The sequence below is a fragment of the Heliangelus exortis genome, chromosome 10 (genome assembly GCF_036169615.1).
Source record: "Heliangelus exortis chromosome 10, bHelExo1.hap1, whole genome shotgun sequence".
In the NCBI taxonomy this organism is placed as follows: Eukaryota; Metazoa; Chordata; class Aves; order Apodiformes; family Trochilidae; genus Heliangelus; species Heliangelus exortis.
Window position 1 is genome coordinate 12,910,399 of NC_092431.1, and position 13,717 is coordinate 12,924,115.

At 40.2% G+C, this 13,717-nt stretch overlaps 1 protein-coding gene across 13 annotated transcripts in view; it reads left to right on the plus strand.

Annotated features, from left to right (window-relative positions):
• Window positions 1–13,717, plus strand: part of MAPK10 (mitogen-activated protein kinase 10) — a 106,598-nt gene that overhangs the window by 54,410 nt on the left and 38,471 nt on the right. For all 13 annotated transcript variants that reach the window (XR_011727764.1, XM_071753594.1, XM_071753600.1 and 10 more), the window contains 3 exons: window positions 2,876–3,045; window positions 11,523–11,652; window positions 12,755–12,813. Coding sequence is in view for 12 of the 13 variants with exons in the window: in XM_071753594.1 (XP_071609695.1) it covers window positions 2,876–3,045; window positions 11,523–11,652; window positions 12,755–12,813 (359 nt within the window). In the remaining variant the exon portion in view is untranslated. The remainder of the gene's footprint in view (window positions 1–2,875; window positions 3,046–11,522; window positions 11,653–12,754; window positions 12,814–13,717) is intronic.

Here is a 13,717-nt window from a genome sequence, read left to right on the forward strand (position 1 = left end):
TCTGCAGAGGCAGAAATGGCAGTGTTCTCTTTACAAGGTGTGCTCATTCCCCAAATTATAGTTGTCTTGCTCCTCACAAATATATGATAATATATGAGGATACATATGCACATATGAAAAACATTGACAACAACAAGCAGGAGAATCAGAACTATAATAAGCATAATGCTTATTTAGGCTCTGGTAAAAATTACCAAATATAAAGAGTTTTTACATTTTTTTAGCAGTGTAAGTTTAAAGGGAGAATGCAAATCAGTAGATGATCTGGAGACCGGCTGGCCTATCTACAAGGCTGAAATGTCTATCACTCAGAGGAAGCATTCTGCTTTATGTGAACTTCAAACTAAATCAGCCTGTCTTCAATTTTATAAGTAAATCTTGGTATTAAGCTCCTTAGGGCTCACAGATTTTCTAATAGACAATTTTTGAGAAAACTATTATTATAAAAAGAAAAAAAATCCATGAAAAACAAAACAGTCTTTATCTTTTCTACTTACACAGTTAGGAGTGGATTGTCTTAGGGGAATGGTCTGTGCTATACAGAGGGGAGCTGCTCATCAGGACACCTGTATGTTCTGACCAGGGCTGCCTAGTTGTGTTCTCTGCATCCCATTGATCATCACTTGAATTGCTGTTGAAATGACTGAAATGATTGCACTCATTGATTATCCATATAACTGAGGTACTACGGAGTGTTTCCTCTGAGCTGTTTCAATTGATTTTTAAGACATTCCTAGATTTAAAATAACCACCTGCTGAAGTGCAAAAGTTCAGAAATCCCACTGTCAGCACTATATGAGATTCCTGAGACCAGCAGTTCACAGGGTTGATCTAACTTAAAAGCAAGTAATTTTGATGTGCTAAATGAAGAGTGACTATTTTTTCCCATGTAGCTCCATACCACATGATAAACTGTTGGGTAGCCCGGGAGCGTGGATGCAAACAAGTTATGGCAGGCCTAGCTCACTCAACAGAGTCATCTGCCTTGTTTAAAAAAGTACCTGTATATGTACTTCCAGAGGAGCTGGCTACAAGTCAGGCTTACTAAGGAGTACATTTTTTATGCTGACGCTTTATATTGGTTTCAGAGTAATGGGTGTTAATGCTAAATATTATCTGCATTGTTCTGATATTGGAATCTGCGTCGTATCTGCACTGGTAAAAAAGCCACAGTGTTTGTCTAGCCAGAGGGAGCTGAGATTATTCCTGTCTATCAAGAACATATTTTTAAAAAGAAGCCTGGTTCCAGGTCTGGTTATGAATAGCTGAACTAGCCAAATTTATCCATCTCTCTTCATGTAATGTCCTTGCTCAGTGTATGGGGATTGGACTAGGTGACCTTTGAAGGTCCCTTTCAACCCAACACATTCTATGATTCTGTGAATGGAATGAGTTTTAAGACTGAGGTTACACAGTGCAAATCTGACGCAGCCCATCTTTCTTCAGATGAGAAAAAATCAAACCTCTTTTGGAGTCATTTCACTCTCTGTAAGATTGAATTTAGCTTTGTGTCTGTGTCGATAAACCTCTCCCTTTCTGCATTAGGGAAAAAAAAAGTCTTGACCTGTATCTGATTAACAAGTAAATGTAATGTTTCTAGTTGCTTTTCTGAAATTAAATTAAAATGTTTCAAAGTCTTTAAATTAGGTGGTGAGCATTAACCAATACAGTGACAATGGGCCTTCCAGTGAGATAACAGACGGAAAATTATTATTAATTGTCTTAAGGCAAACCTGAATCCAAGCTGCATTCTTGGCAAGGACAATTACTTGTTTTTAATGACCAGCTTCCTGGAACAATGAAATTATGTCTTTTTAAATTTAAAAAATAATATTCCCCAAATGAACTTTAGATTTTTCCCTGCTCAATCAAAATTAAATTTAATAGTCTTCATAGTCATATAACATGGTTGATTTTTCAGATTGTTTTTGGAAAGCAATTTATAATAGAACAAATAAGAAAATGTAGAAGCTGCCTTTGAGACCACTGAAAATCAAGGCACAGGCAGAGAGAATCATGTTTGGTTTTTGCTTTTCCTTACAGAGGGTATTTGGAAAAGTTTTGACTTCCATAAGTGAATTTTCAACTATTTGAGGTCTGATCTGTTATAAGATGCTGAACTTTTGCATCCTATGCTCAGCATCACATAGTATAAAATCATAAATTACAAACATGAAATTCTAATTTTTATCTCACGTTATTATATACTTTGCTCTATAGACTTCAGAGAACTGAGCTCACTAGCACCATAAGACAAATGTATTTGTCAGGTCATGCCAGCAACTTTTCTGTCCTTGGGAACCCAGAACTTGGGAAGATGCCTTGAGCTACTACACACTTTCTGTGATACTGAGCCATGGCAGGTCACAGTTTGTATCATAAACTGCTGTTTCCTTTGGAACTCCTGTTAAAAGGTTCTCAAAGATCAGAGAAAGTTATATCATTCATGTGAATAGACTTATCTGCTCTATCTGACCAGTGATAAAGAGCCTAATTCTTATATTTTTTGTCTCACTTCTACACTGATGTACATCTCCTCATTTAAAAATATTTATTGAAATACAAATGAGGGCAGAATCAGTAAGAACGCATAAGCCAGTAGTCATAAAGCAGCAGTAACAGCAAGTGGAGACCAGTAGTTGAGAGTAACTGTGTCATAAATATCAACTGGAGAATTCACTAGTTTACTTTAATCAAGGGCATTTTATGGTTATTTCCTGGGTTAAAGACATTTTGAGAGCACTTGAGGATTCATGCAGATCTATTGTATTGGAAAATTAGGCTGACTATGTTTTATCAGTATTCTCATGTTTTACCAGCTCTGGTTTATGTGTTTTTTCCACTCCCTCCCCCCCTCCCTTATTCTGTACAACAGGGATTTGGAAAACAAGTGGATGTTTCATATATTGCCAAACATTACAACATGAGCAAAAGCAAAGTTGACAACCAGTTCTACAGTGTGGAAGTAGGTGACTCAACCTTCACAGTTCTCAAACGCTACCAGAACTTGAAACCTATTGGCTCTGGGGCTCAGGGAATAGTTTGGTAAGTATCAGCATTTTCTCATATGCTTTTAAATAGGATTTGCCTTTTGCATTTCTTCATAGATTGCCAGCCACAACCATTGTCTAAAGTTGCAAAAATAGCAGTCAGCAACAGACATCCTGAAGAAGAAGGTGTGTAGTAGTTTGCTAATATATTTTCCTGATGGTGAGAGTGATAGCACTAGGTTTGTTTCTCCACAAAATGTAACTATGATCTTTGTTCATAATTGACAACTAGGGCATTATTTGCAGAGGCACTGCAAATAATATCCCAAGTAAACCCTGTAATTTTAGTCTTTTTGCAGTAAAAGTCACTGAGAGCAATACAGAAACTTGTTACATCCTGTAGCATTCTCAGGTATTCAGAATAGAAGCCTTTGAATCAAGGTAACTTATCGTGTTTCCTTTATTTCTTGAGAAATGTTGCAATGATGTGAATAATGTGGGCAAAAGACACAAATTCATTAGCAGTCCTAAATAATACAAAAGGCTCATGGAACTGAAAATTATTATGTTACAGTGTTGTGATATCCTGGTTGGCTTTCGCCTCTGCATTTTTAGAGATTATGGCTTGTATTTAAATGTCTCTGTGCAGGCATTTGTTACCTGTTTAATTATGAGGCACTGGGTAACTAACATGATCTTTTATCTATAACTTGATCAAAAATTAAGTCTAATTCTATAAATCATCTTTATCACTCCTCTTTTCTGACTTTGATTTAGTGTGTGTTACCTTAAACTTGGAGGAAATGGCAGAGCAACAGGTTCCTTTAATTTTGGGGCAAGGGGGCTTCCATGGATTGTAGGTGCTGGCACTTGTAACTGACAATGTAACACCTAGCAACACATCCTTAGGTTTTAGTCTCTCACTTCCAGTGTTTACTTTGAGGCCATACAAACCAAAGACTGATCTAAATGATCATGTACTTTACTTCAGATCATAGCCACAAAAAACCTACAGTTTAGTTTCAAAACAGCTTTGGGAAAGAAACATACTTTATGTTGAGTATTACTATGTACATCTTGTACTATTCGTCTGCTTCCATATATAGCAACAAATGTTTTTTCTTCCTACTTACTCTCCTCTATTTTTTTCCGAGCAAAATCAGATTTTGTTGAACCTTCCGCAACAGAATTGCTGTAATGATCAATTATGGCCAGAAAATAATGTAGAAGTTAAGCTAAATAAAATCAGTAACATCCTCTGAATTTGTCTTTCAAACCAAGAGTTGAGAGGCAAAAATTAAGAATGCCTTAGGAATGCAACTCAAAAGAGAAAACAATGAAGTTTCAAGTGAAATGGCTGAACAGCATGGGAAAAACATAAAAGGCCTTTTATGGTTTGATGGCACAGATGCAGAAGTATTACATGATAGATGGGGAAGACAATGAGCATTTTTGCTTAGTATGTGTTATGTTGTAATCTGTCATGAGCCACAATTCCCCAGAAATACATTAACAAATAATGAGCAAAGCATGAATAACCAGTGGTAAATAAATAAATGAAAAAAGTTTTTAGATCATTTAGCAGTGGGAAAACAATATGTGATTTTTAAAATCTTCAGTTATGTAAGTTACTACTTGCATTAATAACAATATAGTAATAATAGTTTATATAGTAAGCTAAAATATAAGTAAGATAAATTATAGTAATTACTAATTATAGTAAGATAAAATATAGTTTATATAGTAAGCTATTTAAAAAACTATAGGTATTTTGATGGACATAGGGTTACATTTAGAAAAAGCGATTTAGTTTAAGAGAAAAATATACTGAAAAACTGCCTATTTATGGAGTGCTGCTGGCTCTGGTGGGGGAGATATTTTGCCCTGCTCATCTTTTGTTCTTTTGCAAAGAAGAGCCATGAGGGGTGCCTCTATGAAAATTGGGAAAAACCTTATGCCAACATAAGCAGGAGAATTTCAGTTGGAAAGTAATTTCTGTCATGGAACGGAAGCAGGCCCAGGAAGCAGGGAATGTCATTAGGGAATTAGAACCTCTGATTTGATTTCACTTGATTATTCTGACAAAATAGTTTTCTTGATTTGTAAGCATTAAAGATATTAACATCTTTGAGGGATGATAATTTATTAAACTATGTAAAAAAGAGGAAGCCATATGGTGTGTTAATTATATAGTCATTGTGCCCATGTGAAATAATGATAATTCAAGTGCAGGCTGTTGGTTTACATCACTGACATCTGTGAGAACAACTATATCGGGTGTGTTTGCATTAAGTTTTCATGTTGTTTCAGGCATGATGACATAGCTGAAACAGAGCTTGTAGTTTATTAGACCAAACTAGCTGTAAAAACTATGCAGGCTTTTTAGTTGATTTTCAAATCTATAAGAAACAGAAAGGTAAAATGGGCTGAGAACAGCTTTCTGAGTTTAGTTAGATAGACCCCACTTGAACCACTAAGAGAAAGAGGTATTTGGTCCCCCTCTGCAGTGCCAGAAGGGAGTCACAACTATCAGATTTTATAAAAGGAAAGAGAAAGAGACAGGTCACTTTCTGCCTGCAGGTATGGATGGTTTAGATGAGGATAGAGAGAGAGGAATTCTCACGTTCCATAAAATCAACAGAAATATTTTGATGTGGTGGGTGTTTGTGTTTTAAATTATTGCTTTTCACCTGGAAACAAGGCAATTGATCTGTAGGTTTCTGCTCTGGTTTGCAGGCTGTAACTTTTTATATTCCCTGTGGTGTCTAGAAAAATGTTGTTGCAAAGGAATATTTCAAAAGCACTTTGAAAGGGCCGCAATAGTTTTTTAATGTATGATGGAAACAAGGATGGAGTTTTACATGGCAGGTAGTGAAAACATCAGTTACAAGTTTGTGGGTACAAGTAGTTAAAATATAAGAAGAACCTTATGAGGACATTTGGCCTGATTTATGACCTCTGAAGACAAAGTTGTCGGGATGAGTATTGAACAGATGAATCTGATGGTGTCTTTCAGCTGAAATCCTGATGGTTTTTCTAGCTCTTTTCTGAAGAGTGAAGACACGCTTTCATGCTGTATGATGCTGGGATGTGGTCTAATGATGTGTCAGTTAGACCACAAGAGTGTTTAGCTAGGAAGTGCTTTATTCTGTTTAGCTTATGCAAGGGTTTTTTATGTCTTGGAGTAATGTTTAGTGAAGGGAAGTATGGAAGCAGTAATAATGGTTTGACAGTAGTTTTGAAGAGTCGTGGTAGCTCTTCAGTGATTATAAACTTAAAAAGATAACTCGTCATCACATCTAGAGAAGACTATAAATATACTCTTGTAGCAGTAAACCAGGCAATTTGTTGTGGGGCTTTTTGATTGTAATTAGTGATTTGACTATACCTTTGAGCCTGAATATGAAGGAAATTGTGTTCCCTGTAACAGGCAGAGTCAGCACATCAACTAACAGCAGTTAGTTGTCTAAGGTTACTGTAGGTTCTCCTTTGCTGAGTGCACAGTTCTTTCAAATCAGCATGCTGGTGTTGCTTGTTGTGGCTTATATAACCAATACTTGCCCTAGAGATACCACAGAATCAGCATCATTTACATTAGAAAAGACCTTTAAGATCACCAGGGCCAACGGTTAACATAACACTATCAAGTCCATCACTAAACCATGTCCATAAGTGCTGTGTTCACACATAAATATATCCAGGCATGTTGACTCAACTGCTTCCCTGTGTTCAAAGGCTGTAGGAGGATTCTGACAGATATTGTCTACTACAATTTGTTCAATATGAAGGTGTTTTTTTCTGCTGTGTCATGATAAAAGTAATGGAACATTTGTTAAGATGGAACTTAAATCCCACTCATCCCACCATGTTTCAGTGATGGCAACTACATCATAGCTGTCCTCCCACCCAATGGCTTCCAGGTCCTCCTGTTTGTGCCTCATGCTGTGTGCATTGGTGTAGATGTACCTGAACTGGGCTACTGGTTTCACCCCTGGCATTGCTGTGCCACCACTACACTCATTTCTACTGGGCCTGGTTTTATCCCCTTGCCCCTTCAAACCTAGTCTAAAGCCCTCTCAATGAGCCCTGCCAACTGCTGGCCAGGAATCCTTTTCCCCCCCATAACCAGTTCCACTCCATTTCTTGCCAGGAGGCCTGGTGCCATGTAAACATCTCCATGATCAAAGAACCCAAAATTCAACTTGTGGCACCAGCCTCTAAGCCACATGTTGACCAGGAGTGCTTTCCTGTCCCTTTCAGCATTCCTTGCCACTGAAGGCATTGAGAAAGACTCCCCCTACACTCCCGACCCCTCTACCATTCGGCCGAGCCCCCAGAGTCCCTTTTATTGTCTTGAGACTTCACTGCCCCCCTGCATGACCAGGAGCGGGCAGTGATCAGAAGGTGGTACCAGAGCTGGGAACTTCCCAGTTACATCTCTGACCCCAGCCCAAGGGTGGCAGCAGACTTCCCTGTGGGATGGGTCTGTCCAGCACATGGGGCTCTCTTGGGCCCTGTTTCCCTCCGAAGGGAATCTGCTATCGCAATCGCCCTCCTTTTAATTTTTATAGGAGCGGTGCTAACGCGTGGCCCTGCTTGCCTCGGCAGCTCCCTGGAGGGACCTCTATCAACGTCCTTATTTGACAGCTCCTCCAGTTCCAGCTCCCGGATCTATTGTGGGGGGGAGGGGCAGCTGGGAAGAGGCTGGGAAGGGCTGGGAAGAGATTCCCCTGCCAGCCTGAGCAGGGACCCCTTTCCATTCACCGCTGTCCCTTCGCGCCCCTCCTTCTGCCCGGTGGCCCGAGGGCGGGGGATCCTCTGCTTCTGGCGGTGCCTCCTTTGCTACCTTTGCCTCCTGGCCGACAGGATGCGGCTGCACCCATTTCTCTCCCTGTCACTTTCCCAGATACTCCTCAGGCTCTCCACCTCCTCGCTCAGTTCTGTCACCAGGCCGGGCAGATCATTCCCCTGCTCGCAGCGCACGCAGGCGCTGTCACCGCTTCCCTGCGCTACGAGCAGTGGGCTTAAACATTCTGTGCAGCCCGGCACCCGAACGGCCGAGTGCCTCCGGGGCAGCTCCGGCTGGGTCGACGCACTCTCTGTGGCCGAGGGGACACCCCGGCTGGGTTTTCTGCTGGGGGGGCGATGATGGCTTCAGGTGCCCTCGGCTCCTTGGCTGCCGCCCCACGCTCCGTGTCCCCGCTCGCCGGAAGCCGCTCCTCACAGGGGGGTGCGGCTGCCATGGCGGCCGTTGCTTGGGCAACGCCCAGATCTCGCCTCGGGCTCTCGCGAGAGCGGCAGCCACGTGGCGTGGCCCGCGCGCCCCTGGCACTTCCCCTCCTGAGGGGACCAGGGGGGAGGGAAGAGCAGAACGGAACCGGCACCTCCGCGACCTGCGGACCGGAGCGGCCTCGCCGCAGCTCCACACAGTGACTGAGAGGACATTGTCTTTTATTTGATGTCTCCGTCATCTTCCCTCAGAATTTGAAAGTTTGCCAGATACGAGCTGTCTCAGCATTACTGAGCTGTCAAACGGCTTCCACAGCAAAAGTTCTCCCGTAGAAATATAAATGCATTGTGCTTCCGAGTTAATCTTTGATGGAAAATGCTTTCACACTTCAGGGAATAACTGTTGTACTTCCAAGAAAACGAGTAATAATGGCTTTAAAACTGCACAGCAGATGTCATCAATATAAAAATGATGCTGTGCTAATCCTTTAAGGGACTGGACGGGCTGTGGGGTTCGGCGTTGTTTTTGAGAATACGCATGAGTGGATTTGGCTGTCTGAACTAGTTCTTTAAGATGATAAACCTAGGAACACAGTGGCACTCCTTTCTCATTCATGCTCCCTTGAGTCACCTGTTTATACAGCCACTCTTTTGCCAGTGATTGAAGTTCGTCTTAAGAAGGCTGATACATCATCACTTCTAACCTTGGTGAGGATTTTGTGTAGCAAGCACCAGAGAGAGGGCCTCCATGTGGTATCTATAATTTCATTGTAGCATAATGCATAGTTGGCTGTCTGTAAACAAAAGCTCCTCTCCTGTGAACGTAAGAAAAACCTCAGTGCTATTAATTTACTCAGTGCAATGAATTTACGTATTGACTTCTTGAAGTAATTGGACACCTTCCATTTGATAGAAGACAATGGTAAAACTGCAGTTAAGACACTAGTATCTCAAAGTAGATATTCCTGTACAAAGGATTATGTTAGTTGTTCTATTTTCCTCTGTGGTTTGTGAAGGACTGGGAATGGATCATAAAAGCTGAAGAAGCTTTTGGTTTCTTGATTTTAGATTGATGTTTTTTATCTCTTGATTTGACGAAGAAATACAATTCAGAAAAGTGAACAGAGATCAGACAATGAAGAAAATGGTTGTCCAGTTATCTCCTAGTGAGTGATTTTATGATGTAACTAATGAGATTAAAATATGAGAAAAGATTATTACAAGTATTAAAGTATTCAAAGTACTCTTACATCATTTAGATGATCACTTCATATATGCTTTAGCGAGTGCAATATCTTTGTTTATGCGTGTGCCTAACATACTAGCTGGGTCATAAAAGTTACATGTCTTATTAAGGAATAACAGAATTGTTACCAAATAGCAGAACAGATGACATTGGATGAGCACCTGTTCTAATCTGAGTCAGTTCCAGTAGGTTTCTTGGGACCACTGGAAGAGTTTGGCTCTGTGTTCCTTACTCTTCTTACTTAAAAACAGTGGTAACACTCCCCCTCAGCCTTCTCCAGGCTAAACAACCCATACTCACTTAGCCTCTTCTTGTGTGACAGGTGTTGTACCCCCTCATCATCTTCATCGTTCGTAAGTGAAATTGCTCCAGTACATCCCTATCTCTCAAACAAACTTGAGAGCCCAGAGCTCAACCCAGCACTCCAGATGTGGCCTTAGTAGCAATGAACAGAGCAGAAGGATGTCTTTGTTAAGCTGATAGCAAAAATCCTCCTAAATACAGCCCAGGATGCTGTTGTCCTTTGCTGTGAGGGCACGTTTCTGGGTCATGTTCAGCTTGTTGTCCATCAGGACCCCCTGAGCTCTTCTCTGCAAAGCTACTTTCCAGACTGCCAGTCCCCAAGCATGTAATGGTGCCAAGGGCAGTACTGAGGATTATCCTCTTTCCCTTGGAACGTAATTTTGGAGGAAATCCCAGCACCTACCCAAAATGTCAACAGTGGACTAAAGTATTCTTTCCAAAGCTTCCTATCACCTTTAGCAAACAGTCATTCATATTTATGAGATGTATTTGGTTTGTTATTTATGCAGGAGTAGTGTAGCTGAAATATTTCCTATTCTTCTCTACCTGTGGGGTTTCCAAGACATAGACTGCCAACACTTTTTTGCTTTCTCTGAGCACTTGTACATTTTTGTTGGCTTTGTGACTAAGCTTCTGATGCTTGCATTCTTCTTGCTCTCTACTTGGTTAGTAAGACTGCAAGTGAATGTCAGTGAATGCCTACAAAAAGCAGGAACTAATAAGAAAAAAAATCAGTGGTTTTGGAGTATTCTCTTAGATGGGTAAAAAAGTCCTTTTTAGAACAACTATTGGTTTAATTGATTTATCTTTTGGGAAATACACTGCTGCTCTTCATGGAGTAGCAGAAAACTTGTGTCACACCTTTCCTCATCCTTGGTAAAAGGGAGAATCAGAAAGAGGATCTGAGGACTGTCTGATTGGAAATATTGCTAAGAATTAGTGTGCTTTGTGAAATGTCAAAGTCAAAATTTGTGTGGTTAAATTGGAAACACCAAAATAAATGGTTGAAATTCACAGGAGGTGAAGATTGTCAAAATAACTGAAGGCTATAAAAACCACATAAAATCTTAAGGAGAATTTTAGGAGCCTAGCTTTAAAAGCCCACTTTGCAAACCCGAGGTTGTATTTCTACATATTTTCAAAATTTTAAACTAAGCATATGTAACATTTTTTTCCTTATCAGGAGGGAATGATAGAGAAATTCTATGAAATGCTTCTTTTTCTATATATGTTATTGGAATTGGATTATATGGTCTCAAAGAATGGTTAAATAACTTGATTTCATTAGTAACATCATAAGGAAAATACAATCTTCAATTAGTCAAAATAAAAGTGGGCAAATGTTCATTGAGCCACTTGCTGAAGGTGTCCTTAATCATGACAGAAAAGCAAAAGCCTCTCTGCTGTACACAATGCACAAAGAATTGCTTAATGAAACAACTTTGTCTCATCCAGGATTCTGTATATTTATTTGAAATTACTTTTTTCCCCCCACCCTTTGAAAATAAGCATTAATTTCCTATGGAACTGTTAAGTTCAGAATTCCATGGTGCATGCTGTCTTCTGCTGATGTGGTGATACACGTTTCCATTTGATGTCTTCTTTTTCTTCACTAGAAGCTTTTTTTCTTTTTCCCCAGTATTTTTTCCCAGCAGAAAAGAAAGGCAATAGTAGACTTGAGGCTCAGGAATTTGCCATGACAAATGCAGGACATCCTCTAGGATGCATAACCCCTGTGTTTGTGATTACTGCAGTGCTGCATATGACGCCATCCTTGACAGAAATGTGGCCATTAAGAAGCTCAGCAGACCATTTCAGAACCAAACTCATGCCAAACGAGCTTACAGGGAGCTGGTCCTCATGAAGTGTGTGAATCACAAAAATGTAAGTTTCTAGTAAATACCCAGAGAAGTGGTATGTTGGTTTTTGAGAAAGAAAATAATTTTGTTGGGTGCCTATTTAAAACAGAAGGAAATGATTCCCAAGAGATAGAGTCTTCCTGGGACTATATGTGCACATGGAGAGAGTGTGGCTATGCCAAATGGGACTGCTGCTACTACAAATGGGCTGGAGTCATAGAAGGGGAGAGAGCAGAATATGTTTGTGTCAACTCCTTATGCAGAAATGCACAAGTGGCTGTTGGAATCCTGGCTCCATTGTCGTGTCATGGGGGTTTGTGACTCAAAAGCAGTGTCTCCTGAGTTGGAGCACCCATGCGTAAGCATCACTTCTTGTACTGGACTTCTCCTGAGACCTAGTCATGTTGATGCATTGTACAGATTGTACAAGATGAGGGGTCACCATGGTGAAGGTTGCTGCAGAACTGCCAAAGAAAATTAAGATCCGAAGGCTCTTTCCCATTCTTACATATTCATATGTAAGCAAATATTGCAGATCCAGGGACTCTGAAGCCTCAACACATTGTGCCTTTCCTTCTAATCACAGTGGTTTTAGTGCAATAAATTGGCAGGTTCTAGACATTCCTGCTTCTTACACCCCCTACTTATTGTATAACATTTTGTGTCCAAAATAAATGAAAATATTCCTACACTGCAGCAAAAGAGTTATTTCAGGGCTGTATATTAATTTAACTGCCTATCTATTAGTTAGAACTATCTGCCTGCCTGTATAAGCTATCTTTTTACAGAGAGATATGTAGAATTTCCCCATTGCATTGTCAAGGGATCTTCCAAGGATTTAATATTCGTACAATTCTTTCATTTCTGCTGTGGCATGGTGCCATATCTGTGTGCTCCTTGTTTTTCATTAGGAGTGCATTTTTCAGTTTGCTACAGAATGTCTCTAATGTGGTACCTCTAATGATGGAATTTGTGTCAGCGTGTGTGTGTATGTGCCCTCAAACAAATTGAGGTCATGTCAGAGAGAAGGAAGGTCTTAATTGATAAACTAGTCCTTGATTATTTGTCCCCTCAGATTAGCATTCTTCATATGTAAGAAATTTATCACTTCGCTTTTGTCTTTTCAGATCATCAGTTTATTAAATGTCTTCACACCACAGAAGTCTCTGGAGGAGTTCCAGGATGTGTAAGTAACACATGCAGTAACTAAATTAAAACTTTAGAGATGCATGGGGCAGGATAGTGTACCTTGAACAAGTCACTCAGCAAAATAAGAATGAAATAAGCCTCTCTAAAGAAATTAATGTGCTGTCTACACTGTGGGTAGACATCTATTCTGAAATCCCATACTGAGAGCACTTTTGATCCTTAGAAGGTGCCAAACACCAGGTATCCTAAATGCGATGATAGTGTGCAAAATCTGGTGGTGGCTCTTCTTGTAACTTGCCTTTACATGGAGAGGAAGGGGTGTGAGTAGTTAAAAGGCTCTGCTTTGGTGTTACTAGTTTGCTTGGGTTGTTTGAAATGTGCACTTCATTCTGAAATAGTTTCCCATAACAGAGACTGATGTGAAACATTTCCTCATTTCATATTTGTTTTGGTCTAACGTTTGAGCGTGCAAAATTATTTTCCTGGGGAACTAATGCTGTGTGTAGAGGACAGCTAGCAGTTCTGCTGGACATTGCCCTGTTGCACAAGCACTGCTGTGTGTAGCATGAGCCTGCCCTGAATTAAGTTTTGAATATTCCTTGCTTTATGTAGTTGTACTTCTTTTACCTTTCAGTCTTTCCCATATTCTGTATACAGAATGTATCAGAATTTATTCACATTCTAATATCAGTATATTAAAGAATTTATTCCCTACTCCAGTATCAGTAGTGATAACAAAAGGTAGCAATGGCTGAAGTCTGGCAACTACTGTTCTGGTTGGAATATATGGCATGTAGTATATGGAATTTCCTCATGATATTGTTAGTGCAGACTTGTGCAGAGCCAGAGGAGGTAACTAGTACTGGAGAGCTGACCAGGCATGCAGCTCACATTGAAATGGAGGGCAGTGATTCCCCCCAAGTCTGAGAATGCTTTAATGT